Below are 27,761 nucleotides of genomic sequence, written 5' to 3' on the forward strand. Positions count from 1 at the left end.
TATTATTTACACTAATGAACAAAAGAAATCTCAAGGAGTCACACATTTATGGAACACTTTATTTACATGGCCCTTCACAGTGTAAAATAGAAACTTTATTTATGGAAATACTTACAAAAAGGCCATTTTTTCACTGAACATTTCTTTTTTTCTTTTAAATAGTACTCTAGCGTTATTTACATCTTTACAGCGTATTCAAAATACTCTTTTGGTAGCGGCCTCTTCACACATAAAAGACAAGTATGGCAGATTTTGGTCCCTGTCCGGGGAGGGTTTGCGGAAGAAGAGGGGAGCCACTGGATTCGGAAATCAACTTTTGACCTCTGGACCCAAAACGAGGGTCTATTTGTGTACATCTGAGAACGCCGAATATGGAGTCCCATTCTTTCTCAGAAATTGCAACAACAAAAATGTTTTCCTCTTTTAAATTACATTAAATAATAATTCTCAAATTTACACAAGTGCAATTGCGATGAAGCGACAAGAAGTTGGTTTGAGATCCGTGGCAGAGAAGGGGAGACGGGGGTGGTTGATGGGGGTTTGTTCAGTAATTTGGCAGCAACCAAGACCCCACTTCATCATTGCTTCCAGCAGACAACAGCTCACGTTGCATATCAGCCCTTTCGGGGCTTAAATAAATAGGTGGGGGAGGGGACTCGATGTTATTGCTGACGCTGATGCATTAATGACGCTTCCTGAGCTTTTTGTCCCTGTTTTCATGACCTTCCTTTGCATTTAGTTTGCTGTAACTCTGCTTTGCAGAACAAACCTTTCTAGGTTTAAAGGATCCTTGAAAACCGCCAACTTTGTCCGACGCCTAAATCATTACGTCGATAAAATTAATCGACTACTGCGACCTTGAAATCAAATTCTGTCTGTTCGAGAGCCGAGTAGCGGAGTGCTCTGGTCGGTGGAGTGCAGAAATTCGATTGGAACAAATCGGTTTTCCTCTCGCAATCAGAAATGCAAGAGAGTAATACCTACTACACTGCGGTGTGTGTGGGGGGGGGGAAAGTATGGAAAAGAAATGAATGTGGAAGGGAAATAAAAACATCTTCACTGGATCCCTTTCGACCCTGAGATATCTGAAAACACGCAACGCTCAGACTGAACTCTGTCCGCCACATCTTCACAGGAAAAAAAGAGAAAAGACTGAACATCACACTCATTGTCGTCAGATCCTTCCTGGGACAAAAAAAAAAAAAGTCTTCAACTCCACCCCGTTCATGAGATGCGATCGCTCCCGTCTTGATACCCGGCCCTGTAGGTTAAATGTCAAATGGGGGATCTCTCGGTATTCCAGATCCCGGACTCTTTGGGTCTTGGTTGAGGTGGAGGGGAGTGGTTGTTTCCACGGGGATGCGGAGGGTTATGGAGTTTATTATTATTATTGTTATTATTATTAGTCTGTGCAGTTTGAGTTGGTCTCAGAGCATGTCCACGTGGTTCATGGTGTTGGATCGGTTGTGTATTTCCTCGAGGAAGTTTTCCAGCTGCTCGATGAGGACTTTCTTCTTAAACCTTTGACGATGGATAAAAAAAGAAACATTTTATAGTTTGTATTTTCAACATCATTTAAACCTACTGAAAGCTAAGCTAGATGTTTTTCTGATGTTTTATGAACTTTCGTCACGGTACATTGCCGAACTTACTACTGAGGTTTTTATTTAGTAAGACGGTCACAACGGATTTTATTTAAGAGCGTCGGAGTTAGGGGGGCTACTTACAAATGCAACTCAACACGTTTCAGTTTATTGAATAAAAAGGTCTTTTAAGACCATGTATAATTTTTTCATTTGTGTTTGTCATAAAACCCTCAAAACACATTAAATGTAGAAGTTGTAGTGTTCTATGACGTCTAAGGGGTGCATATGCTTTTATTATAATTACCTATTTGTTTCTATGTAGTAAAATATGGATGTTCCCAAAAAAAAAAAAGTAACCTAGACCCAAAAGGGCCACTTTATTAGGTACACTTTATTGGTACTAAAGGCACCTGCAGATTTGTCAGCTGAACTTCATAAACTGATTCTCTCGGTCCAGCGCATCCCTTAAGTGATCCAACTGGATCTAGTGGCTGTGCAGACATGAACCGCCATGCTATGTTCAGAATCACTTCAATCTCCTTTCAGATGCTCAGTATGAACTCCAGCAAATTGTCTTCACCGCGTCTCGGTGAAGACAATTCACAGAGAACGCTGAACACAATTTAGAGCACAATTCAGCTACTTTAAATTGTGTTTAGAGCAGCTGAATTGTGTTTGATTTGTTGTTCGAGTTAATGAGGATTTGAAGTGGCCGATGAGTGCAGGTGGTTTTAATGTTGGTAAAAGAATCTACTTAATGGTTCTATTTATTACTCTGGGATGTGAGAAGAAGTGCAGCTCTGCTACCTGGCGGCCTCTTTGATGATGTTTTGGAGGAAAATGAGCCGAGTGTCCAACGTTCCCTGGATCTGCTTCAAGAGGAGGAAGATCTTCTCGTAGTCTGAAACACAAGAAAGGAAAAGTTCCTTCAACCTAACTCCTTAATGAGAAAATGTTAATCCTGTTATTGATTGAATAATGATTTAAGTCATGCTCAACAGGAAAATGTCTGCTTAGATAGATCAGCAAAAGTTACAGTTCTGAATCACACACTGTATTCTGACATCTCTTCCTGCCCTAACTAGATAAAATTTATCTTTCACTAAAGTATAAACATGACACTGAGGCCCATTTCTCCAAGTCACTCTTCAAAATTGGAAAAACGAGAACATGCTAACCATATATTAAAATTGGGTGTTGACCGTAAGTCAGGGAAAAGCTACAAGAACATTTCTGCTCACCTGAAACATGTTCATATCTACAATCGCATATCAATAAATCAGAGGAGAATTAAAAATGTCATTTATTTCAGAAATTCAATTTAAAAACAGATGCTTTATCGCCCGGGTGATACGTTTCAAGTGTTCATTTCTGTTAATAACAATGACTTGCAGCTTGACAAAAACAGTAATTTGGTATTTATTTCTACCACACATTTTCCTTCCACTAAACTTTCTTAATAATATGCTTGCGGTCTGTCAACCACCATTTCTGCATGCATGAACACCCAGTCCTGATCCCCCACATGTACGTACGTCTGCCAGGTTTTCTGATCTCCTTGGTGATCAGCACCCTCAGCTCGTTGTTGACCTTCGTCGTCTCGCCGTGAATGTGCTTCTTCAGGGCGGCGGGCGACAGGAAGCGGGTCGTCTGGTCCTCCATCAGCACAATCTCCACCCCTCCATCGCCACCCGGCGGCTCGTAGGACCCGGGCACCCCGTTCTCCTCCTCGTCCTTGTGCCGGAGAAGCTGCGGGTCGGCAGAGGTGTGGTTCTCCTGGAGGTCGGCGGGCCCCGACGGGTGATCCACCTCGGGGTCGGAGTTTGCGTCTTGGCTGTAGTGGTTTTGATTCAGGTGGTTGATTATAAGTTCAGGTTCTGCGCCGTCGTTCAAGTCCGTGTCTACGGGGAGGCAGGAGAGGGTGAGAGAGTTAGGAGACAGGATCAGGTTATTGATCAGGTTTAGCTGTGAGAAAACATCGATGAAGAGACGGAAAGCTGATCTGGTCGTCTATTTTCAACCGTCAGCACCATTTTGAAGGAGAGACCCTGGATTTGACCTGTCGAGTGTTGTGGGCTGGCGGGCGGCGTCACCGGAGGCGTGTAGGCCCGGCCCAGACGCAGCAGGGGCGACATGCAGCGCCGTCTCTTCGGACCGCCGCCTGGCATGTTGCTGCTCTCTCCAGGTCGCTTGCCCTTGTTCTGCGGGCCGGTCACAAACTCGTCCGCCTCGTCGATCATCATGCCCTGCGAGAGATCAGGTGGTTGCATTTTACCGTGTCAAAGTACTCTTCCCTTCTATGTAAAGGTTGACATGAATGGGGCGTGGCGCACCTTCTTGTCCAGTTTGAAGGGGTTTCCGAAGGTGTGCAAACGCTTAGGCTGTTCGGGATCTGCGTCCCGGAGTGGCTGGGGGGCAGATTTAAGGAAGTCTTGGTAGTTTCCCATCTGGGCGATTGGCACGCTGTGGAGCTGGTCTGGAAACAACACGAGCAGGGGGCAAATTAAGTTTTTATTTCATTTTCAGTGTATTTGCAGCAGAAATCCTCTGAGGAATAGTCTAACGACCAATTTTCAGCTTGTCGGAAACTTATTTATCCAGAAGATGAACGCTACATACCCTACACCAGAGGTTGCGTTAACGGAATATTTTCCGTATTTGACCGGTTATTTTTTTAAACGTCGGGAAAATTTGAAGCCCGTCAGTCATTTGACAGGTTATAATTCACATCCCTGACTGGTGCACACAGGCAGACATTATAGACCTTAGGCAAAGAGTTCATCACAGAGGCAACTAAAATCAGTCAATAAAAAAACCAAACCTTTCTTAATATCATCTCATGAACACTGAGCTACATGCGTCTTTCTGACAGGGAGCTGACAGCGTGTTGAAGGGGTATGGACCGGACGCTTTGGAGCGCGTCTGGTTAGGAAGCGCGTTCCAAACCTTTGGTTGAAATGGCACCTTTAATTCAAGTCTCCATTACAAACAGAACAGAGAAAACTAAAGAGAATGCAACGTTGAGCTAATTCATTTATAGTCTAAACAGGAGCCAGGAGTTTATCTTGAGGAAATAAATAAAGGTGCATCGGTTAGCTTTGCGCATACTCTGCACAACCAATGCGGACACGGCTCGGCCGCTGCGAAGAATTAAACTTAACTCATCCAACGGTTTTAACAAATGCAGCTGGAAGACATTACCCTCCCGCGCCCAGAAGGAGAGCAGCGCTCAGAAACGCGGCAGTTCGTTTCTGTCCGTTTTGGGAAGCAAAACCACGCAAAGAAAATCCTTGTAAAAGCACACGCCGGGACCGCACAGGGTTAAAAAAAAAAAAACGTTAAATTGATCGGTTTGGTTCAGACAGATCCAACTGACTAATGAACCAGCGCAGATTTCTCTGTAGATGCGACCAGAAGGAATTTGTGAGGCTGTGCGTTCAGAGACAGGTGAAGTGCTTGTAATTTAAGTGGAGTCACTTCATTTCTTTTATTATAAGTTATTGGAGCCACAGTCAGTGGTTTGTGTCACTACGGAAACATTTTTTGATGCGTTCATCTGCTTTATGTGTGATGGATCTGGATTCATGGTTCAAGCAGGTGAATATTAACTAAACCACATAACAATGCGGCTAAATAGCCTAATGTTAATATAATTATAATTTGACGGGTAAAAATAGTACATGACCGATTTTGTTTAATGCTATCGGTCAAAATGACAGAGAACAAAACAAATTTCTGGGCGGCAGAGACAATATTTCACAGAAACACGTTATCAAACACTGTTTATAGCTAGGGTAAGAATATACATTCGCTTAAATCACAAATTCTTTATATACAAATACACAAATTTGAAAATACAAATTCAAAAACACTTTGTTGAACCAAATGGGAAATTAAATGTTGTTGTAACTCATTAATTTGGAAATTTGAATTTTGTATATTTAAATATCAATGAGAGATAACTTGAGACAGTATGGCTGAAAAAAAAGAGTAAAATGATGTTGTATAATTTTATGTTAGCAGGGTTTCTGCAGGTTTCACCATCTCAAATTTAAGACTTCTAAAGAGCATTATGAATGAAATTATAGAGCTGTATTATGGCAGAAATGTACAAAAGAAAATTGCATATTTTATATCATAGTGCTAAACTTTATTTGCAGAAAATGCATGTAGCATCATACAGGTTGGCATCAGAAGTAGTCCAGTGTCAAAAACACACCGTCCAGTCAACTGATGATGAAGTTATTTACCTACGACAGATGCAAAAAAAGCTACCTAGCTAGAAAGGCTACTGTGGCTAGTTAAACTCAAGAATGTAATGAAGACGTCTGTGCGCGACTCAAACGTCTGGCTGAGAAAGATATGTTACACAGAATATACAAGATTAAATACAACCGTGATTAACAAATGTAGGGCCAACTCTAATGAATTTAAACATCTTAAGGATGTGTGAACACCCTGATTATAGTTCTTGAAGAGAAATTGGTCAAACGTCGTATCATCAGGCGAAATTTTTATTAAAAGAGAAGCCTGGAGACTGGCCACAAAGTTTAGATCGGTGCATTTACAGGAACATGGAAGTCCCGTCTCTACAGACAACATACCGGAGTCCTGCCCTCGTAAGGTGCAGACGGTGGTGTTGAGCAGGTTCCTCCTCATTCGGCTGAGCTGATCGAGCAAGTGGCTGCGTGGGATGTCGTAGGGATTTCTAAAGCTCTGAGGCTTCAGACCCTGAGGAGCCGCAAGGTAAGAAAGGATGGTAAAGAGAAGAGTGTGAGATAAAAATACAACCAGGATACAAAAAAAAAAAACAGCTTTAAAATGCTGTCTTGTCTCCTTGCAAAAGGAGGGAGGACACTCAGTGTGGAGAATCACAGAGGATGTTAAAAACAGAAACAGCCCTGGTGTGTTTTATCCATCTTTTCTTACTTTGTTGAGCAGTGCCAAGTGGAAGACCTGAAACTCTTTGGGGTTGAGCTCCAGAGGCAGAGTGGGAGGCTCTCCTGTGAGACTCTGCAGCTGCTGGATGAAGTCCCGTCTCTGCGCCAGCGAGATGCCGCAGCCCCGCCATCGCACCTTGATGCCAGGCTCCAGAGAGGGTTTCTTCCCGATCAAGGCGATCAGGCGGTCGTACTCGATCTTTGTCTGGCAACGTGGCAAAATAAAAAAAGAAGTTATTTTTAACAAAGTCATTGCAAAGGAGTAACAGAGGAATGTAAAACTGCTGAATCATCAAACCTGCTGACTGAGCTTCTTCAGGTAGGACACGACGCTGTAGCTCAGCCCGTACTCCATGTTCTCAGCCAGGAGGTTTGGCGCGCCCATTATCCTCAGCGCCTTTCTGAGGGACTGAGGGAGGGAACACAGGAAAAAAGAAAAGAAAGAAAAGGGAACATTATTTATTTCTTTTGTTTAGAAAAATGAAGTAATAATTCAGATTAGTCCGAATCGACTTACCCCGATATAATAAGGAGGCATGGTCTTCAAGTAGTTCTCAAAGGACTGCCGCCATTTCAGAGTGGGCTTGAACTTGTGCACTTTAATCAAGTCGTCTGCGAAAAGTACAACATCGAAACAATGTTACGCACATAAAATACCATTGTTGTTACTACTGCAACAGTATTTCACAACTCCATAATTCCATAATTGATTTATTAAACTTGTTCAAAATGGCTTAAATACATTTTCTAACTGGTATTTCTAAATAAAGCTGCCAAAGCGCTCAGACGTTTACATGAACTCATCATGGGAATGAATATCCTATTCGTTTTGTGCTTTTAATTACGCATTTTAAAAAAAACACCATTCCCAACTAAAAAAAATGTTTTAGTCTGGAACAGCTGTATAAACAAAAAAATATTTTTTACAAATAAGAATTGCATATTCAACTTTGACATTTTCTTCTAATCTTCGCATACACTCAGTAATTATCCTGCTTTGTCTTCTCACAAACCAATATCGAAGAGTACTAGTCATTAATCAATTAATTGAAGGGGTTTTTTTTGCATCTTTTAAGGCATTTCTAATATTGTACAAGACGTGCTTAAGTTGTTAAATTAAAAATCTGATAATTTTTTTTAGTTGCAGCCCTAGATTAGACAGAAATATTACCGTGCCTTTGAATAAAGAGTTCTTATTATTTGTTATAAGTATCTACAATAGGAAAACTGATGTAATGTTTAAAGAGCAATCATTTTATTCTTATTTTTAAGTTTTGATATAAAGAAAAACATTAAAAACCCCCAATTCAAATAGATGATGGCTACATTTTCTCATAGGAGATGTTGATATATCCACATAGTTTCCCAAAATGGATCTAAATAAAAATGACTTGTACATTTAGGGTCATTCTGTTGAGGAAATTAAATGTGTTTATTCCATGAAAAAACTGAAGCAATAGCTAAACTCTGCATTTTTCTGTTACATCCATTTTTAAAACTTTAGAAATTGTGCAACGCTCAGCCAGAGTTCCACTTTGGAAATTTCTCGAGGTAAAAATGAAAACCCCGGAGGGCAACGTGTGGAGCCGAGTCTTACCCAGAAGTGGCAGGAGGACAGGGTAGTTGTAGGGCATTACAAACAGGTTGACGCAGTTGAGAGCTGTGCTAGCCTTTAGATAACCAAAAGGTTGACCCAGGTCACTGTACTTGGCACTGTTACTTACAAACACCTACAAAAAGCAAACAGAAATCAATCAATCAATAAATCAGCAGTGACATTTGAACTCGAATCGGCAAACAAAAGGCTGAAGTACTAAAAGGATATTAGTTGGTAAATTGCTCGAATAAGTCTAAATATATAGTAATTAAAACACCAGGACGTCTGCAGGCTAGATATAAATGTCTACAAGTAACTTAAACGTATTAGGATTAAAAGAAAAGGTTGCTGTCTCTTTAAAAGAAGTCATCTTTAAAAATGTTCGTTTCAGCAAAATCCTGGAAGAAAGTCAATGTGGGTAAACAGGACAGGAGTCTGGAGATGGAACATCTGGCTCAAAACTATTCACATCAGGAAAGAAATTTTAATAATGAGAAGATTTTCTTTTTTTTAAATCCAATCCTCCGTTTCTGCTTAAGCTCACTTCCTCCCCGTGCTTATTTTTTGGTCCATTTAAATTCAGGCAACAGCAGACCCAGTGAGAGGCTTCTGTAAATAAACACGGCGGTTTAGCAAAACTGCTCAATATTTTCCAATGCAGTTACTGGACAGGTGTGCTGACAGGCAGGGGGGGAAAAAAAACAACAAAAAAACAAACAATCTGGCTTTTCCCCGTGTCTGAGGGGTGTGTGTCAGTCTCCGGCTGCCGCAGTTTCTCATCTCTGCCTTCTGTTCTCAGCAGACTCATCCGACAGTTTTTACGCCCTCGGCTTTGCGTGGCGCAGATCGTGACGTTGAGAGAGGAAATGGCGTGACACACCGGTCATTTCCACATGAAGCGCTTTTCTCTCTCGAAGTTGAAGCCACAACGTTCAGGGTAATCTATTGAGATTTTACGTGATGGGCCGACACAAAGTAGAGCGTAATTTTTAAGACTAATAAATGTTATTAAAATGTTTTACAACACACGAGACGTGTTGTCAAAAAAGAAACCTTTACAATCCAAAGAGCCATTTTTTTGGCCTTCAGTTTAGCTACAACAAATTTGTTTCAAGTCGCAAAAGCAACGTGACTCTTTGAAACAAAAAAGATTCATTTTGCAGTTTAGAATCTAAAAATTCTGTTTAAAATTTTAATAATAAACATTTTCGTTTTTAGGTTTCACACATTTTCTTCAATTGGACATTTAAAGTTAATAGAAAATTACATTTAAAAAATGCATGTTTTTTTAAAAAAAACGTTTTGGGACAAATATAGTTAATAAAAAAGGAATGATCCTTGCAGCATTAGTGCATTTTTTTGTGCAAATCTTATATGCACTTGTTGCATGAAAACCAAAGAAAAAAAAATCCCATTTTAGTAATTTAATTGTCATGTAAAGCACATTGAACTGCCTTGTTGAAATGTGCTACACAAATAAAACCGACTTGACTTTGACACGTTACTCGTATTTATTGCGAAATAGACCTAAAGCAAGTTGGGAATCTGTGGCCAGGCTTGAAAATCGCTGCTGGATAGTCTCCATCCATATGTACAGATGCTTAATAAAAATGCACTACACACTTTTCAGATTAAATATTTTTAATCTAAAAATTGTACATCATTTTCTATCCACAATTATGCACCTCGTTATGTTGGCCTATCCCATAGTAAAGTGCGAATATGTTCATGACACATCTACTGTTGCAAGACAATGCAACAAGTGAAACCGATTAAACGGTGCAGCAGGCCTGGTTTTACAATATCCAATGGAACATGCAAATTTTGCTTCAAGAGTTCATTGAAATGTATTTGTTTATACTGTTGCAAAGAACTGGTTAAATTCAATTCAGTTGAAAAAATACTTAATTATTCCCAAAGGAAATGAAACCGTGTAACTCGTTGTCTTCAAGGAGTCACTGTGGGAAGGAAGGCTTTCTGGTAGCAGTCTGTCTTGCAATGAATCTGAAAAGGCCTCCGACTGAAAACACTATAGCTGTGTGACTATAGTCTATAGAAACAGAAATTTCTGGGCGGCAGAGACAATATTTCACAGAAACACGTCATCAGCTGCTAATCCACCACGTCTGCTTTTTCTGCCCCACTTAAACATCATGACAAGTTATATTGACAGTAAAAAACCTGTTTTAAGGATAACTAAGAGATAACACCCCTTGTGTATTTGGAAGAAATGTTCTCATTTATGCGCAGAGCCGTGCTAAATGCACTGGTTGGTAAAAACTCTCGCGGTGATCGTAGTGAATTCCTCCCCCTCTCTTCCTCAGAGAACCTGTGTTTCTGCAGATAGCTTTACCCACACAATAACTCTTAAGAGGATGCTTCAGTTTCTTAGCCTGACAGGTGACAACAGCTGACAGCAAACTGAGCTCAGACTAAGTTTCCTCCTCAAATTCTTTCACTTCCCCAGTGTCCTGTTGGACCAGTCACAGCCTGTCATTATCCAGTGGTTTGGTATGAGTTGTGGAAAAACAAACAGCAACAGCCAACCTTTAAGACAGCGCTCTCACACACACACTTTTTGTCACTGATCAGCTGAAATAAAGTCTGAAACTTCTCACAAAGAACAACTTTTAGCCATTAAGTTTGCACAATCAGAGTCCTGTTTTAAGAAAATTTGCATCTGGACTTAAATGAGATTTAAAACCTTAAATGAAAGATTCCCAGCAGTCTGGTAGCGTTCTTAGAAATATAGGACTCTCCTCTCGGAGTGCAGCTTTCTGAGACGTACCTGCCAGCAGGTGTGAGGGGATTTCCTCTCCAGAATGTACTGCGTTAGCGGCGAAGGCTCCAGCTCGTACTTGTCGAAGGGCACCTTGTCTATCACCATGGGCTCAGCGTCCACACAGGAGAACCGGACCTGGGGGTGGGCTGAGCGGGGCGGCTGAGTCGCATTACAGACAACAGATTATTATTATTATTGCTATTTTTATGAATAAAAACACCACACACTTTTACCCTTTTAAGGAATATTTGATCTACTGCTTAAATTAGGATGTCAGCAACTATGGAAAAGTATTATACAACTTTCCCACCACTGATGCACAAGTGACAATTTCTACTTTCCATCTGGAAAAAAGTATTCACATCCTTTGGACCGTTCCACATTTTGTCGCGATCACAAAATTCAGTGTATTTTTTATAACATTTTATGCAACAGATCAACACAAAATAGTAAGTGAAGTGGTAGTAGTAGTAATAATAATAAAATTTGAAAGCGGTATGGTTTAAAAATCAATACTTGATTCAATTCTATGCTTTTAACTTCTATCTTTATTATTATTATTAAAGATGCAAATATTTTGGGGTCTGCTTCAATTAACTTTAGACATCTAGAGATGGAAATTATTAACCGTGCCTTTTAATTGTTGTTTTTTATTTAGTAAAGTAAAGGAAGCTGCATACAAATAACTCACACTTTTAGATTTGAATTAGAAAAGAGCCTAGAAACCGTTCTTGCATCATAATAATACACCACTTTTTGTTCCATCCAATAAAATCCCAGGAAAAATCATTGATGTTTAACAGAGCATCACATAAAGCTTAAGAGGTATGGATTCTTTACGCTGAAGAAGTATGCATAAATAAGTGAAAATCATGTTTTAGTGGGAGAAAAAAATGTATATACTATGTTTTGTGTTTCTAAAATAATCTCTTACTAGTGTTGGAGAGTTCTGGTCTGGCCAGAAGGCCTCAGGGATGGGCCAGTGACCGATGGGGACGCCGGTTTTAGGGTTGGGTCGTACGTAGATGAGCTTGTGACAGCAGTGCCAAGGCTGCAGACCGGACTTCAGCGCCTCGGCTGGAGCGTCTGCTCAGAAACAGAGAGAAAAAGGTTCATCCGTCGGCGAACCCAGGCAGAAAGGTTTTTGGAAGAACGGGACGACTGAACAGTTCTGATATGCGTGTTAGCGGTTAACCATGAAGGTGGGAGGTTTATCCTAATGAATTCAGCTCAGCGGATTAAAAAAGGTGAGTGGGAGAAGGTAAAAAAAAAAGCTTCTCGCTTTATCAAACAAACGCAGAACAGCAGATGTGAAGGAGGTTTCTTCTTCTTCTTTTGTTGGAAACAGATTTCACTGAAACAGAAAAGCCTCTCGTACCTTCTAGTGGAGGGGGGTCAGGTCCGGTCTTTTCGAAGTTTATCACCACGCCGCTTTGGATTTTCTGCACTAGAGACTCCAAACACTGATTCAGCATGCGCTGGGAAAAAACACTGTAGGAACGGCCTGCAACACACAGAACACACAGGTTAGCCTTGACTTCAGGTCCTTGTAAAGTTGAAAATTAAACTATGAAGGCTTGATTAAAGCTAACACAATATTTAGTCTCTTTTTAGTCATTTGTAGGTTTTTTTTTCAGCTAAACATAGAATTACACAAAGTGCACGCAAGACACAACAACATCGAATACTAACCCATGAAAAACATCAATGTGAAACAAGATCAATCTGTTGCTTAGTAACAGATTGATTCCAGCGATAACCAAAGATTATCGCTGGAAAGTTTCTTGTAGCTCTTAGTCCGATAGTTCTTGAACTTTTCCAGTGCCATCCCAGTAAATGTTTCTCCAACTGCCAGCATACTGACAGAAACAGAAATCAAACTTGTTCACCATCTTGTAATTCAAGTTCATCGCACCTTGACAAATTCATTCCAGCTCATGCCTAATTACACACCATCAGCACTTGTTCCTGGTTCACCGCTTCATTACACAATACAGATTTTCTCCACTTCACTTCTCTTTGGAAGAGTTTTTGTTTGAAGCAATTAACATCATGCCTATCTTCTAGCTATCTTGGAGCCGTGTCATGTTCTGCATTAAGTCACTAACTCTGACTTAAGGCTTTTCGGACCGTTATGGATGAAATTTAAGACCTTCATCACGACACGAATGTGTTAGCCCAGCAACATAAATGATGGGCTGATATCTAACTTGGCAAACTCAACTGTTGCTGAACTGTGTGATGCTGTGGGACAGGTCAGTGCCTGTTTCTATTTAAGTTTGAGAAATACAAAAACTTTGATGCGGCTAAAAAAAGAAAATCAATGTCATCCTATCGCAAAAACTTTTCCTTTTTTTTTAAGGATTTTTAGGCTCATCCTTTGACGGCCACATTGTGGACAGAGGCCTCTGTACATGGGGCGCGCTCGATCAAAAAACGTGTTTTCCCAATTGCCGCGTTTCTATTAAGCCAATTTATTTTCATAATTCCAATTTGCGCAATTTTATGGTCAATGGAAAAGCAGCTAGTGGCTGATGTTAAGACCTTTGTAGATGCAAGCGTCGGCCAATCGCTGATTGCCCAAAATTAAATAAATCAGGGTTGATTTATCAGTACACCCCTAGAGCGTACGGATAATTTGGTGCTATGATAATCTTTGAATCTGCCTTAAACCATTTTTCACATCAGTTTTGTCACAAGGCCACAATTCAGACAGGAACAAAGTAAACTGATCAAAGTTGACATTCTCATCAGTTAAAGCCTCTCACTTCACCTCTAGTGACCCTCCTGTGCACCCATTCACTTCCCCTTTCACTCGCCTGTGGCTTTGTGTCAGCTCTGCCATCAGCAGTAACAGGCAGGCGGCATGAGCATCGCACGCCGTCGCCGACAATGGAGCCGTGTCATGTTCTGCATTCAGAGCGCCGCGCGGTACCCCCAGTTTCCTCTATCTCTCTCTGACTGTGCGTGTGCTCATCTTAAAACGCCATCGTTTCTGGTGTGTTCCTCCCGCCAGCTGGAGGAACAAACCCGCCTCTAAAAAGCGTGAATATTTTCTTTAAAGCAGCTGCCATGCGGGCAAAGCTGTGGTGGCGGAGGAGCCTTCCTCGTCTTAATCACCAGTTCAACACAGCACTTTCTTACTGCTCCGCTACTGCCTCGCCGGTTTGAGCTTGAGGTACTGAAGACGTACAATGTTTGAGCAGAGTTTATATCCCCCCTCGGGCAAAGTTGTAAACACCGCAGTCGCATGTTGAGCGAAAAGGTATTGAGAGGAAGCCCAGGGATCTTCCCAACTGGAGGAGAAAACAGCTGCCAAGACGAATCGTTTTCACCAGCTTCAAAAAAAGAAAAAAAGGCCCAATATATATCACCCTTTTCTTGTTTGGCACTGACAGATGATTCATCTGTTGTGCAGCAGAATGTGTTTAACAAACAGCTATTTTGATGTACTGTTATAAATACTTGGAGCCTGTCCCGGCATGTTGCACCGGTGCTCTGCTGTGCAGCTCGGGCTCGCTTCTCTTCACCCAATTGCGACAAGCTGAGCGGCGCAACATAAAAGCCGCTCTGGCAACCAAAACTACAAACAGCTTCGTTCCTGATTTAACGTTCTTTCTAAACTTATTTGAAATCGGACCCGTCCCGGGAGAGCTAATTCCTGTAATCAAAGACAGATTTCAGCTCATAGAACGCTGGAGAGGAAACAAGAGTGCAATAAACTGGTATTAAAATTAATATTAAACAAAGGTAAGCATAGACTAAATTTGTTCAGTGCTTCACACAGTTTCTATATACAGATTCAATGTATTTTTCTCAGGAAATTTGGGTGTTTTAAAACCACGTTTAAAAATGGTGTGAACTACGAATACTAAAAAAAAAAAGACTATGAATGTACGGTTAATTTTTCTCACTTTCAACATGGAGAATACAAAAATGTGAAATTGAAAGAACAGAGTTCCTGTAGATTTCACTAACCCTGACTTAAGGCTTTTTCAGACCATTATGGATGAAATTTAAGACCTGTATCACGACACGAATGTGAATATTTTCTTAAGTAGTGATAGCAAGTTGTTTTGCCTCATTACGACAAAGAACTTAAATGGATTTCTTCGGGATTTTGTGATGTACCAACACAAAATGGAAGGAAAATGTTTTTCTTTTGTTTTGGTAAGACAGACTATGGCAACTAGCTATATGGATGTTTATTTAAGATGAGTTGGTTTGAAATAGCCCAAACTCTTTAGATTCAAATTGAACATATGAAAACTACACATAATTTCCTAATTGTTCCCAACCTCTGTGTTGATCCATCAAATCCTATTAAAACACGTTGAAGTTTGTGGTCTTAACATGACAGAATGGGGATAACTTCAAGGTGAATGAACACTTTTCCAAGGCACTTTAGAGACGGATGAATGTTCAGCAACGGGATAAGGCATAAAGAGAGGAAAGACAAATATTTCTACAAATAGTCATCTCTAGAATTGTCCAGATCTGGAAAAACACTTAAGTTCTATAGATTTCTATACTTTTCCAGACTGTGTACAGATGCTAAAGCTGTGCAAACATACCACATGCTGTGAAAAAAAAAAAAAAAATACAAAAGCAGATTTACATTTTAATGTAGAAAATAAACAATAAAAGCCTATTTAATATTTTAAAAATGTTCTTTAAAAGTTTTTCTATGGCTTGATGAGCTTCATTAACATCCTCGCTGGTGACCTCTTGGTTATTTTAGGGGCCTTGGAGTGATTTATTGTTGTGCTATCATTGTGTCTGGAGGTGCGGAAAAGAAATGGCACAACACAAACTGAGGTCATTTGTCAAAAACACTCCCATAATGCACCTGAAACAGCAGCTTTTAGAAAATCTCCCGCTCCTCTTGAACACAATCATCTCTCAACCACCGCCTCAATGAAACTCGTCTAGCAAGCAAACTAGTATTTATGAGCAAGCTTAGCGGATAGATCCTTTGACCAGAGTAGAAGCATAGCTGGTGAACGAGAACTTCACCAACCTCCAGTGACCTCACACATGGGTGTGATGGGAGAATCGTCAGGCGGGACACCGCCGAGAGGCTCTGGCTCCACCGAGGCGTTGCCGGGGATACGCAACACCAGGGCAAACAGTCGCTGGTCCCAGCGAAAAGGCTCCTTGGTCAGCTCGCTCCCTGGCAGAGGGGTGGTCAGAGGCAGGTGGAGCTAGAGAGGGGAGGACATGACAACACGCTAAGATCCGAGAGATGAGAGATTCCCCCATGTTTTTTGTTGTTGTTGTTTTTTTTAATAATCAGGACAGATTTCAGCATCTCCACTTGCTTTGAAACTAAAAATGTTCTGAAAACGCTGAAGTCCATCTTGCTGATTTATGCAATTATCAAAACAAAGAGGAAAAGAAAAAAAGCACGTTTCTAATTTCTTATCATTTAAACAGAGGATCTGACATCCAAACTACTACTATCAGGTGAATGACAACTACACTTCGCCACACACAACTCTAAAATGCACCAATTGTCACACTGGCTCCTTCAAAACAGTTACATTAGGTATTACTATTATATTGCTGAAAAGCACAGAAATTACATTTAATTATATTTTCAAATAAATCTATATATAATTTTTTTTGTGGAAAAAATCAGCTAAATTAACTTACTTATTCATGTTGTTGGTATTTCTCTTCATGATTAAAATGTTCCTCATACCAATAACCAATAATAACCACCCACCCCTATTTGCAAGTTCAATCACGTTCTTGCTTATGATTTCTGAACCGTTTTAATGTTTGCCACTTTTGAACACTAAAGGCAGCAAAAACTCAATTATCTTGGACATACATCACTGTGACTATTTCCTTCACAATTTGCAAGAGAGCTAAAAATTTAAAGGTACATTTTAAGAAAATAACCTCCTTCATCTGTGTGAAATCATTTTGAAGATGCCTGATGAATAAATTTGCTACTTTGTTTGAAAATCTATTAAGAAGATAACGATATAGAAAAAGAACTACAGAGAAGTTCCACATTTTGAGCACCTGCTCTTTTTTAAATTTTTTATTTTAAAAATCTAAAAGTTTAATTATTTCCCATTCATTTTACAATTTTGTTAAATTTTAAATATAAAATTGATTCTGATGACCATTAAAAACAACCCTGATCAAAAATGCTTTGATCAGAGGCCCCGCCCATCAACAGAGATTCTCTCTAAGCCTCTAAGATTCTCTCAGATGCCGATTAAAGACGTCCACTGACCTCGTCTTGCACGCCGCTGCCGCCCGTCAACTTGTTGCCGTCGCTAATTGCAATTATGATGGCAGGTTCAAGGAAGAAAGGATTCCTCCCCTGTAATGAGAAAAGATGCAGGAAAATCCTTAAAAAGAGCAGGAAGAAAACCACCAATAAGCAGCATGAAGCGACATCTAGAGCGCCTCGCAAAGGTTTGTTACAATCACAGACCTCTATGAATTTTACTACCACTTTGTGACACAAAGCAGAGCTCAACTATAAAGTGGGAAGGAAATGCTTGTTTCTTCACTTGTTACAGATGAAAATCCAAAGATTGTTACAGGTGTTTTTAGTCAGCGAGATACCCCTAAATTAAATCCAGAGCAGCCAGAAGTCACATAATTAGTACTTTAGAGTTGATGAGAAGATGGATGGAGCTAAATACAGAGAGATCCTTGAACAAAAGCTGCTCATCACTATAAACCAACGTTGCATACACACAACGGGAACAAGTGAAAAAACAACGAGAACTGCAATGGCATGGTTTAGATCTAGGCATATTGTGTTAAAATGTCCTAGTCAAAGTCCAGACCTAGAGCCTATTGAGAATTTGTGACAAGATTTGAAAACTGATGGTGACAAATACTCAAGAAATCTGACTGAGCTTGCAAAAAACCCCCCAAAAAACCCATCTTCAGTCTCTTGATTAAAAGTGCACCCATTGCAGTTTTCTGGCCGATCTTTAAAAAGCCTAACCTGCCGATTCTGGTCAAAGCCGATTTTCTTTTTTTCTGAAAAGTCACTAAGTATAGCGACAAAGCTGGCAACAGTTAACCATTGCCAGAATTACCTAGGAGATCCATTTAATGGCTAAAGTTAACCTTTACTGAAGCTGATAAATGTAGTTTAATCTGAGTCTGAATTGCATTTCGCTACGTCTCCATTTTGTGTCTCCTCCATCCTCCAAAATGACAGCATATTGAAAGCTCTTTTCTGCTAGATCCTAGCACTCCATACAGAGCACGAAACCAGAGCAGGACTGCATTTATCACTGCACATCAGCCTTACAGTATCTCCGTCGGGGCCTCGGGATCACCCCGCGAGCCAGCGACGTGAAACCCTCAATGCAGCCTGACAGGTTCTGTCAGCAAACAGCAGCAGCGGCGGCTCGCTGCAGTCGCACGGACTTCACAAAGGCCGTCCTGTACCGGCGGCGGAGCGATTATTAATGGAAGCGGAACCGCTCGGTCTGGACCCTCTACCTGTGGGCCGCGTCCTCCGCTGAATGACGGATCTGTTCGTGTAACCCAAAGCAAACAGAGCACGAGACGACCAAAATCTGCTCTTCTGGAGGTATCCATGACAACCTAGTTATTTCTCCATTTCTGCACCCCCCCAAAATCCTTTCATAATGGGAACTTTCTTGGCATGCTAATGAGTCAGCAATGGGTCTAAATGGCCAAACAAGTTTTGATTTCAATCGTGTCACATCTGCTCCCTCGGCTTTAATAGCTGCTGGGTTGTTTTTCTGTTTAGATCATAATGGGCCTCAATAAACTCAGAACAGAACACGAGCTTGGGTTCCCCCTCCTCCTCTTCCTGCTGTTGCTTCAATGTTTGCTTATGCAAAACATTTTTTTTTTACATTTACTGGTATTTAACAACAGATTTAGCAGGTATAAATGAGTTCATATGGATAACAGATTTTCATTAGATACTGATAAAAAAACAAACAAAAAAAAGCATTGGCTTAATAATCAGGTAAGAACTAGACATCACTTTCACTGCGTCCCTGTTTTCTGCTCTCTGATTGGCCCCCATATGGAACTGATCAGTGTCAGGATTACCCGCTTTACCTCCTAAATCCCCTCTCTTCTTCTTCTCCCAGGGGTAGAGTCACCGCAGATGCCTGGCAACCTGGAGGACTCTTTGTTACTGCAGACAGAGTCACTCCAGAGCAATATTAACTCCCCCTGCAGGCTCAGTCCCCTTTGTTATTGTCCTCTGGAGCTCTTTAAGGATCACTGAACATCTTACAACTTCAGGGAGTTTATGAACGTTCAGATTAAACAAAACTAAAAAAAAAAAAATCACAAAAAAACGAGGTAGAGCAAAAATGCTTGAAACACAAAGCTGACACATCCATTTTGTTAGACTTTGATTTACAGCTGCTGGGGGAAATTGAGCTTGAAGAAGAACAGAAATGATTGGTGTCAGAGTGCTGATGCAACATGTCGGGTTTGACTGCTCAAAAAAAAAAGATCCCCCTGATTCAGTCTCTGCTTGTGAAAAAGACTCGTGTTCCACTCGCAGTGGCTTGCAGAAGGATTTATCCCCTTGAACGCTTTCCTACGAACTTAACCCTCCTGTTATGCTCGTTTCTGAGGTACAGCATCAACGTTCCTGGGTCAATTTGACCCGGGGAGTGTTTAATCATGCAATAGTGTCAGAAACCCAAAAAATAATCCAAAACATTTTTGTATCTGATTATTAACTCCAATACTAACCATTTCAATCAATATTTGTGCAATGATGTTTTTTTTATTTCTCACAAATAAAGGATCAATGACGACAATTTACTCATTTTTCCACTAAAAAAACCTAGACAAAAAAACTATAATTATCCTTGAAATTTATCTTTTGTAGATTTTTTTTATATTACATTTTGAGTTTTTTTTTCAAGGGGTGATCTTTATAATTGAACTTGACATACGTATACAGTTTTGGGTCAAATTGACCCGCTAATTAAAATCAAGACAAATGAGCTTTCAAAATCTCAAACTGGATTTTCTGGTAAATGGTCTGCATTTGTAAAGAGCTCCATCTAATCTTGACGACTCTACAGTACTTTACGCTGACACTACAGTCACCCATTCACACGCCGATGGTGGTCAGCTACATTGTAGCTAGGTGTGCACCGACTGCAGTTTTCTGGTCGATCGCCAGAAAACAGCATGTCAATCTTTAAAAGCTTGACATGCTGATACATGTTTGTTTTTTTTTTCTTATAACGGACAATGTCTGGGGTTATAAGCTCACAATACATATTTAATGTTCCAATCTTATTTTATTGAAAAACACCGAACAATACCTGTGAAACAAAGTCGACAGCCTTCTGTTACGGCTGAGCAGAAGGGGACAATGGATGATTTTTAAGAGGTAGGTGAAATTGGCTTCACTCGGCCAATCATTCAAAATCAAACAGGTAAGGCAGGGGAAGTGTTTTGTCCTGGTTCTGTCTGATTGGTAGTTTTGGTCGGAACGTTGCATTACTTTAGCCAGTAATAGTAGCTCAGGGAGGAGGTGGAGGAGATTGATTGTTTTCACAGATTATCTGTCTCATAACAAACTGGCACAACATGGTGACAGCTCTAACAAATATGGAGAAAACATTTTTATTAAAGTTATATACTGCAGCTTGAATAAAATGCAACTACATAGCATTTTTTGAGAAGTCTGGATTGCTTGTATATTTTGCACGTTGCTTTTGACTGTTGCTCGTGGGGAGAGACATTTCAGTAATCTAAAACTAATAGAAACAAATTAAAGCAACCTACTTGCATACTGTATATGGACTGTTGCATGCAAAATTCATGAACAGTGAATATTGTGCTGGTATCAGTATTGGACCAAAGAAAACAAGGCAGTTGCAAGCCTTTAAAATTGTGACGCTTTTGATGGGTCAAATAGACTCAAGAAATTGTAACAGCAGCTGCGTGGGGGGGCCCAATCTAATTTTTTGCCATAGGGCCCAAGATTCCTGGCGGCGCCCCTGGGCGCATTAAGTGCAACAAGACACTTGAAGCACAGTCGAAAAACTATATGTTTTAATACACTAGAGGGGGCTGTTTTACTCTAGAACAATATATAAGGTACACTGCTGTTTAAAAATTTTTTTTTTTAAATTAAAGGCTTTTAAGTGCACCTTATAGTCTGGAAAATATGGTACCACATAACCAAGCTCCTCCACTTCCCCTCTAAAACCAAAGGGCAAAAAAAAAAGGGAATAAATATTGGTTGTTGATATCGGCAACAGTTACAGACATGCTAAAAAATGAATAATATCGATGCCAATGTTAATGCTGCTACATCGTACATCCCTGAACTGGACCATTGGTGTTTCAGTCCAAATCCAGACTTTAATCCAACTGCAAAAAATTCTGTCTAACCAAAAAAAAAAAAAGAATTTCAAGTAAATCACACTCAAATGTGATTATAACATGAAAAAATATGAAAGTTCAAAAGCAATGCATTCGAGTCTGCATTTAAACAAGATTTAAGCAGATTTTAAATCTAAAACCTGCGTCTGTCTTGCTCTCATTTAATTTCATACTCTGCCCATTAGTAGTTTTGTTTTATGAAAAAGAATAAAACAAGCTTTCCTAGAGGAAACAACAGTTAATGATAAAAAAAAAAGCTGAAGATATGAGATGCACTTCTGCATATACTAACACAATCAGCTATACAGACCATAGAGGACAAACAGTGTACACAATGACTTATACATTTGTATAAGTGGGTGTTAAACAAACAAAAACAAGCAAGGTGAAGCTTCCCCACTGCCTGGTTATAAAAAAGGAAATATTAGTGAATGATCTACCTTTTTAAAGATATGAAAAAGATCCCTCATAGTACATCCTAGTGTAATTACAGCCTCTTAATAAGCGACTTCTTTTCTAATGGACATAATAAAGCAATAGTGACTGTGGTGGCAGAGTGCCATCTGTCTAACAAATGACCTCCTTAAGTAGCAAAAAGGCAGAGAAGAGAGGAGGCGGTTATTAAATTATAATTACAGTCACACCAACCGGTCATTAGAGGTCACCACAGACAGGTGCAGAACACACCAACCCTGACCTTGGTTTCTACCGTTTGTGTTCACTGGAATGCGCGCCCGCAGCCCCGGCCAGAACGATATTTAAACTCCAGTGGCGCATCTAATGTACGCCGTACGTTCGAACACGTTACACCAAGTGGAAGGCTCCCTTCGGCTATGAACACAGGAAATGTTTCAGATTCATCCTCAGCACCTATCTCCATGAAGGAAAAACAGATGTTAAAAAAGTACTCTACAGACGCCAAGAGTCCAAATTTATGGGACTGGAACTGTCTATGAAGCCGAGAACGACTCAAAAAGTGAAGTTCACGTTTTAAAGCTGGCCATTTGACTGTAAAAATATTACATGGTGAGGTGTTGCATATCCTGTGACCTGCTTTGCTGTTCTCTCTAATGATGCCATCAAAGTAGAGCCTCTCTGATCTCTATGAAGCACCGCACGGCAAGTGTTGCGATGAAAGAAGACTTTGACGCGCGTTTAAGGCGTTCTGACAGAAAGGCAGCGGGCTAAAGCTAAAACTGTAAAACGCCTCGCTTTCCATTTTTGCCTCCTCTCTTCCCAATGCTTTACTTTGAGGAACCGCAGCTCATCTTAGACGGGTGATGTCAGCTGGCACCACCGGTTGAAGCTCAGGCTGCAGAGCTGAATGATTTCCTGCTTCGAGCCCAAATCCTCATCAAGCCAACAAAATCCGGGAGTCGAGTCCACTCTTCAGTTCCGAAGTCTTAGAGACACATCTGTCATTTCCACTAGCAAGCCCGCTGTTATTTCTGCTTGAATTGTGGCGCTCTCCTTTGTGGATGAATACGTTGTGATTTGTTTTGAGACTATTTTATGGATTATTGTGAAAAAAATAAATACTTCAAACTAAATGTGAAAACCTTGGAGGCTTCTACTTGTTTACAAATTATTTGTTTCTGACTACTGTCACCACATGAGCTCTAAATGAGTAATCTTTTACGGATTAGCATCATCCTAAATCTGACGTCATGACTGAATTATATGAGCATGTACTGCACTTTTTTTAAGTTAATTGGGACAAATCCAATTCTACATAACTGAATAAGAATTTGGTGCTGTATAAATAGCCTGAGAGATATACATTAAAAAAATGGTACGAACGTTCTTTTACAAATAGATTAGAGCATAAATCCTTAGAAAAACTTGCTTAAAACTCTGGATAAGCAGCTTAGAAAGTTCATCAACTTGAAAGTAAAACAAAACAAAAAATCTAATTTACCAGCCAGGAAAGGCAGCACGTCTTTTTTCCATGCAAGGTTTAGAATCATACAAAAATATGAATATAGCTCGACTTATTTAACTGCAAATATGTTGCCCATATTTTTTAATCACCCCACTGAGGACAGAGCCGCTGAGAGCAGAAAAGGCAGCCCATCGCCTCTACGCTTGAAAAGTGCCACCGTGTTCTTAAGTTTCAAAACACCAACTTGACTCCTTCACGCACACTTGCCATCACTGTGACCAAACAGCCTAACCAAATCCTCCTGTGACCGTAATAAAGCGCCTTCCAGGAGACGTTCATGTGGGAAAATTTCAGCCAAACTTGAAAGCTGCTTCCCTTCGTGATCAGCGATGTGAAACACATTTCACTGCGGACTGCGCCACTGGTGTTTAAGCAGTTTCCAGTTTATGATGGAGTTGGTTAATTCTGGTTTGTTCTTGAACGTCTTAAGCCAACGTTTTTCAAGATTACATGGTTGAAACCTGAACTCAACTGTCTCTTCCAAAAGGACAAGATCAGAAACACCGTTTTTTCGGTTTGTTTGTTTTTTAAAAATCAAATAAGACTTCAAACTTGTGCTCAAATTGTTATTTTAAATAATTTGAAGATGTTTGCTGGGCCTTGACAAAAGAACAGCTCCAAAAACTGATTAGGGACTCCAAATGAAAATATAACACCTTATTAACGGTGAAAGAAACAGATGTTAAAAAAAAAAATAACATAAGTTACTTCCCTTTCTCTGCAACTAAGCTGCTGTTGTGTTATTCGACTGTGAGTGTGTGGCAGCGGGGTATGCGTGTTGTTGATGCTTGCACTATTGGGGTGAGGCTGTGGACTTGAGGGGGGGATGAGCTGGTGAGTGGGCTTTTTGCACATGAACTTTTGTTTCCTCTCTTCGTCTCCAGAGGCTACGTACCTGGCCATAGTTGTCTATCCCAGTGACTAGTCTATTGAGATTTAGTAAATCAAAGGCTGTCCTCAAGGACTGGCCAAATGTTGTGAGTCCGGTTGCTTGGAGGTTCCTCAGCTCTGTCATGAAAGTGGCATGGCTCTCTTTCCATCCGGCCTTGGGAAACAAACAAACAAAAAGATTGTTATTAACCTTTCGGACGAAGCCATCCAAATTAAATTCTCTTTCAGGATATAAATAGTGTGTTTAACTCAGTGGTCTTCCCTCCTGTAACATGAATGTCACAAAAAGGCATGCCCGAAAGCATTGTATTAGGCTAGCTTTTTTTTTCCTTCTGTAATTTCCAAAACAGTTAATGATGCGTCTCTCCATCTCTATGCTGATGAAAAGAAACTGCACAAACAGTGGCCCCAATATTGGATTTAAGATTTACTGAGTCAAAACAGATTTCTTTTATAGAAACAATTTTAAAGTAAAAAAAAAAAAATTAATTAATTAAAACATTGCTGAAGCCACCCTCTTACCTTATACTCTCTAATTAAATAGGCTCCACTGTCCTCACACACACACTATTGCATTGGCATATTTTCATTTTCAAATCAATAACTAGTTCTCTACCATTACATTTAGAGAGCAAGTAAGGTTTATGCTGACAGATTTATTACGTTTGGTGTTTTTCGGTAAGCACTGAACTTGGAATAAATATCCCTTCCACTTAGAAATAAATACAACAGCACCTAAAGTTGCACAGTTTAACCCAGCAGAAGGAGTTTTAACAAGATTTTAAGCACTTAATGTTTTACTGCTAATGTTTCCTGCTTTTATTTGATATTCTCACTTAATTCGTAAGATAAATTGTATTTACTTATCTTTTTAGAAACAGGTCTCTTGAATATTAAACAATGTTTTAGAGATCAAATGGCATAAATAACTGTCTTAATGCTGTTTTTATCCTGTAAATATGTTTCAGTATTTTTTCTTTCCCAGGCAGAACCACTAAAAGTCGCTTCTGCTATTAAAATGGTGTACTTTTGCTTTTTTTCCCTGTGGTTGCTTTCAGTCTTCTTGAGCCTTCCTTTGATCGCAGCAGATGACCATTCACACCCAGTATGGAGGTTTTCCTTCTGGTTAAAAAAGAAGTTGTTCCATTCCACTGTCGCCACATGCTTGCTCAGGAGGAGGGATTGCAGAAAAGTCAACTATCCCAGGGAAAGGCGTGGTTTCTTTAGATTGGTAACTTTTTACAAACTGACACCATAAAATGAATCAGTCTAAAATCCATTAGATTTAAGATAAATTGTCATTAAACCATTAGACTGGACTTTATTGGTATGGCTTTGATTCGTTGTGAATTTCTGTGAAACAGTTACAAAAACATTTATTTAAAAAAAATAAATCTGTTAAGAAATGCATGTCAACAACACTTTGACAGCCCCACAGTTTGATCCATTTTTTTTTTCCACAAGAGTTGTGCAACTGGCTTGGAATCAAATAACAACGTCGCCCAGTCTCCAGTGACAAAAAGTGGCAATTTTCTCTAAACAAGTAAAGTAGGCTACGAGTCTATCACTCCCTCCTCTTCCTCCTCACTCCCCCCTCAGATATTACCTCGCTGTATAAATAACACCCAGAGTTCCTTGCTGCTCACACTGAAACAAAATGTCGGCCATGTTTTAAAAGGGGTATGAAAGCTCCTCCTGAAGATTTTTCTCTACACGACTGACACAGTGATCACAACGTGGTGAAGCGGTGGGGAGGACAGATGTAAAGCTGGACATGACCCGAAAGCAAATTTCTACCTTTATCCCGAACGGAGAGTCCTCAAAATTTACCAACATATACCGGTCCCCTCGGCTCGCCGGATCTCTCCCTCTGAGCTGTGGAAATAGTAGAAGAATTATGTACGGTTAACGAGAGATCTGCTTTTGACAGGCGAGCTTTGCAACAGCACAATGACGAGCTCAACTGCGATTTCCCCCCTCGCTCGGGATCTCCCGATATATCAATGTGTCCCGTTGTTACAGTACCTTCATAAAAGTCTCAACAGCGCCTTTTGCTATGTCCAGATAGGTAGTGCCCAGATGGGTGCGCTGGTTCATTGAAGCGGACGTGTCTATCAGAAAAAGTAAAACGGGCATTGTGGTGGTAATGACGCGTTCTGCATGGACTTGGTGTCAGTACAACCGGCCAAAACGCAAAAAAAATCTTTTGTTCTCCTGCCGCCTGTCTCACCTCTCAGCTAGCTAGCTAGCTAGCTGGCTGGCTAACTGTCTGTCTCACACATTCTTTCAAAAAAGTGTAAGAATAGTGAGTATAGAAGCCCATTCCGGGAAAACTACGCCTAAAGCCTGGCACCCTTGGGGCAAGTTATTGATGCACGAGGGATTTTGATAATTTTGTATATATTTTGTAAATATTCCTAAGTTTCATAGTAACAAACTTTCCCTCTGAGTGAGTCCCTGCTTCTCCCTACACTGAGTGCGCTGTACCTCCTCCACTGGTTTTAACTGAAGGTCCGCGCCTGACCCCGCCTCGTGAGCGCTCTTTCACAGTCACGTGGAGGTACGCTCGCTTCTCATTGGCAGTCGGCGGCCGCTCATTAACATATCCAAATAAGGCTAAAGCTTGGCTTCTTATGCGCATGCTTGAATGCTCGATAGGCAGGAATGCGAGGAAAACATTCTGTATTACCTTTTAATGTGAAAGACCGCCACATTCACGGCATTGTAACCCCTTCTTCAGAGCGTCGCTGCAGTTATTTTGACGTAATATCAGCCAGCAGTGACCCGTGTTTACCCCGAGAGCAGATTATATAAACAACATTTACTTCATCTTATGTTCGGGCGTGGGCCAACGTGAAAGACAACCCTTGAAGCAGGGGCGTAGGAATAAGTTTACAATTGGGGGGGACACATGTCGGAAATCTGAGATTCGTAAATATTCAACAGAAATATATCTTAAGTACGCTACTTAAAAAAAAGGCTATTTAATCTTTTACTTTATTCCTTTATAAATTGTGTCTTGCAAAAATAATGCATTTAAAATTTACATAATGCATTTGTTCATAAGATGTGAGCATATCACCAAACAAAATGACTGGAGTCTTTTATTAAGCAAAGGGAGATGTCTTTCAAGGGCTTCAGCCCTTGGCATATTTAGTGTCCGCATACACACTAGAAAATCAAATATTTCAGTTGGATTAAAAACAATTCAGTAGGCCACACAAGTGCAAAGTTTGATATGTTTTATTTTGTCAAACTTGCAATAATGGTCAAAAATGAATTTATATAGGTTGACTGACCATAGAACCATCTCTTTGATTAAACAAAATTCTGAGATGAAAGAGCCCTCACAGACAATGTAGTGAACAAATTATTCACACTTTTAACATTAAGTAAAAGAAGAAAAGAAAATCAATCAAAATATGCTTATTCAGTTTGTCGAACTGTATGACTAATTAAACCAAATCAAAAATGAAGAAATATTTACCAACAATAAATACACATTTAATAGACAAGCTTTTTAACTCACTGACTACAGTGTGCTTTAACTGTTGGAAAAGCAGTTAGCACAGAGATTATAGGCCACATAACCCTAGGTAGAGATCAACACCTCTGTGCTTCTGAACAATTGCACTTTACA

General features: G+C 40.1%; 1 protein-coding gene across 1 annotated transcript; it reads right to left on the reverse strand.

The window, feature by feature from the left end:
- Window positions 1-45: 45 nt before the first annotated feature.
- Window positions 46-26,623, reverse strand: ints6 (integrator complex subunit 6). The gene is made up of 18 exons (XM_032567966.1): window positions 26,147-26,623; window positions 25,919-25,996; window positions 24,126-24,275; window positions 17,156-17,245; window positions 15,926-16,109; window positions 12,284-12,409; window positions 11,840-11,991; window positions 10,912-11,064; window positions 8,124-8,256; window positions 7,044-7,138; window positions 6,825-6,935; window positions 6,516-6,731; window positions 6,191-6,317; window positions 3,920-4,062; window positions 3,646-3,832; window positions 3,122-3,487; window positions 2,394-2,487; window positions 46-1,521 (listed from the first exon to the last, which is right to left on the reverse strand). The coding sequence occupies exons 1-18, from the start codon at window positions 26,255-26,257 to the stop codon at window positions 1,428-1,430; spliced, it is 2,610 nt and encodes an 869-aa protein (XP_032423857.1). The 5' UTR covers window positions 26,258-26,623; the 3' UTR covers window positions 46-1,427.
- Between the last annotated feature and the right edge of the window lie 1,138 nt (window positions 26,624-27,761).

Source organism: Xiphophorus hellerii, chromosome 7 (assembly GCF_003331165.1).
Source record: "Xiphophorus hellerii strain 12219 chromosome 7, Xiphophorus_hellerii-4.1, whole genome shotgun sequence".
NCBI lineage: Eukaryota > Metazoa > Chordata > Actinopteri > Cyprinodontiformes > Poeciliidae > Xiphophorus > Xiphophorus hellerii.

Coding starts and splice junctions, on each gene's coding strand:
- ints6 (XM_032567966.1), bottom strand. CDS start 26,257: ATGCCCGTTTTACTTTTTCTGATAGACACGTCCGCTTCAATGAACCAG. Junction 25,997..26,146: donor CTGTTGAGACTTTTATGAAG/GTACTGTAACAA, acceptor CTATTTCCACAG/CTCAGAGGGAGAGATCCGGC. Junction 2,488..3,121: donor GATCAGAAAACCTGGCAGAC/GTACGTACATGT, acceptor CTTGTGTTTCAG/ACTACGAGAAGATCTTCCTC.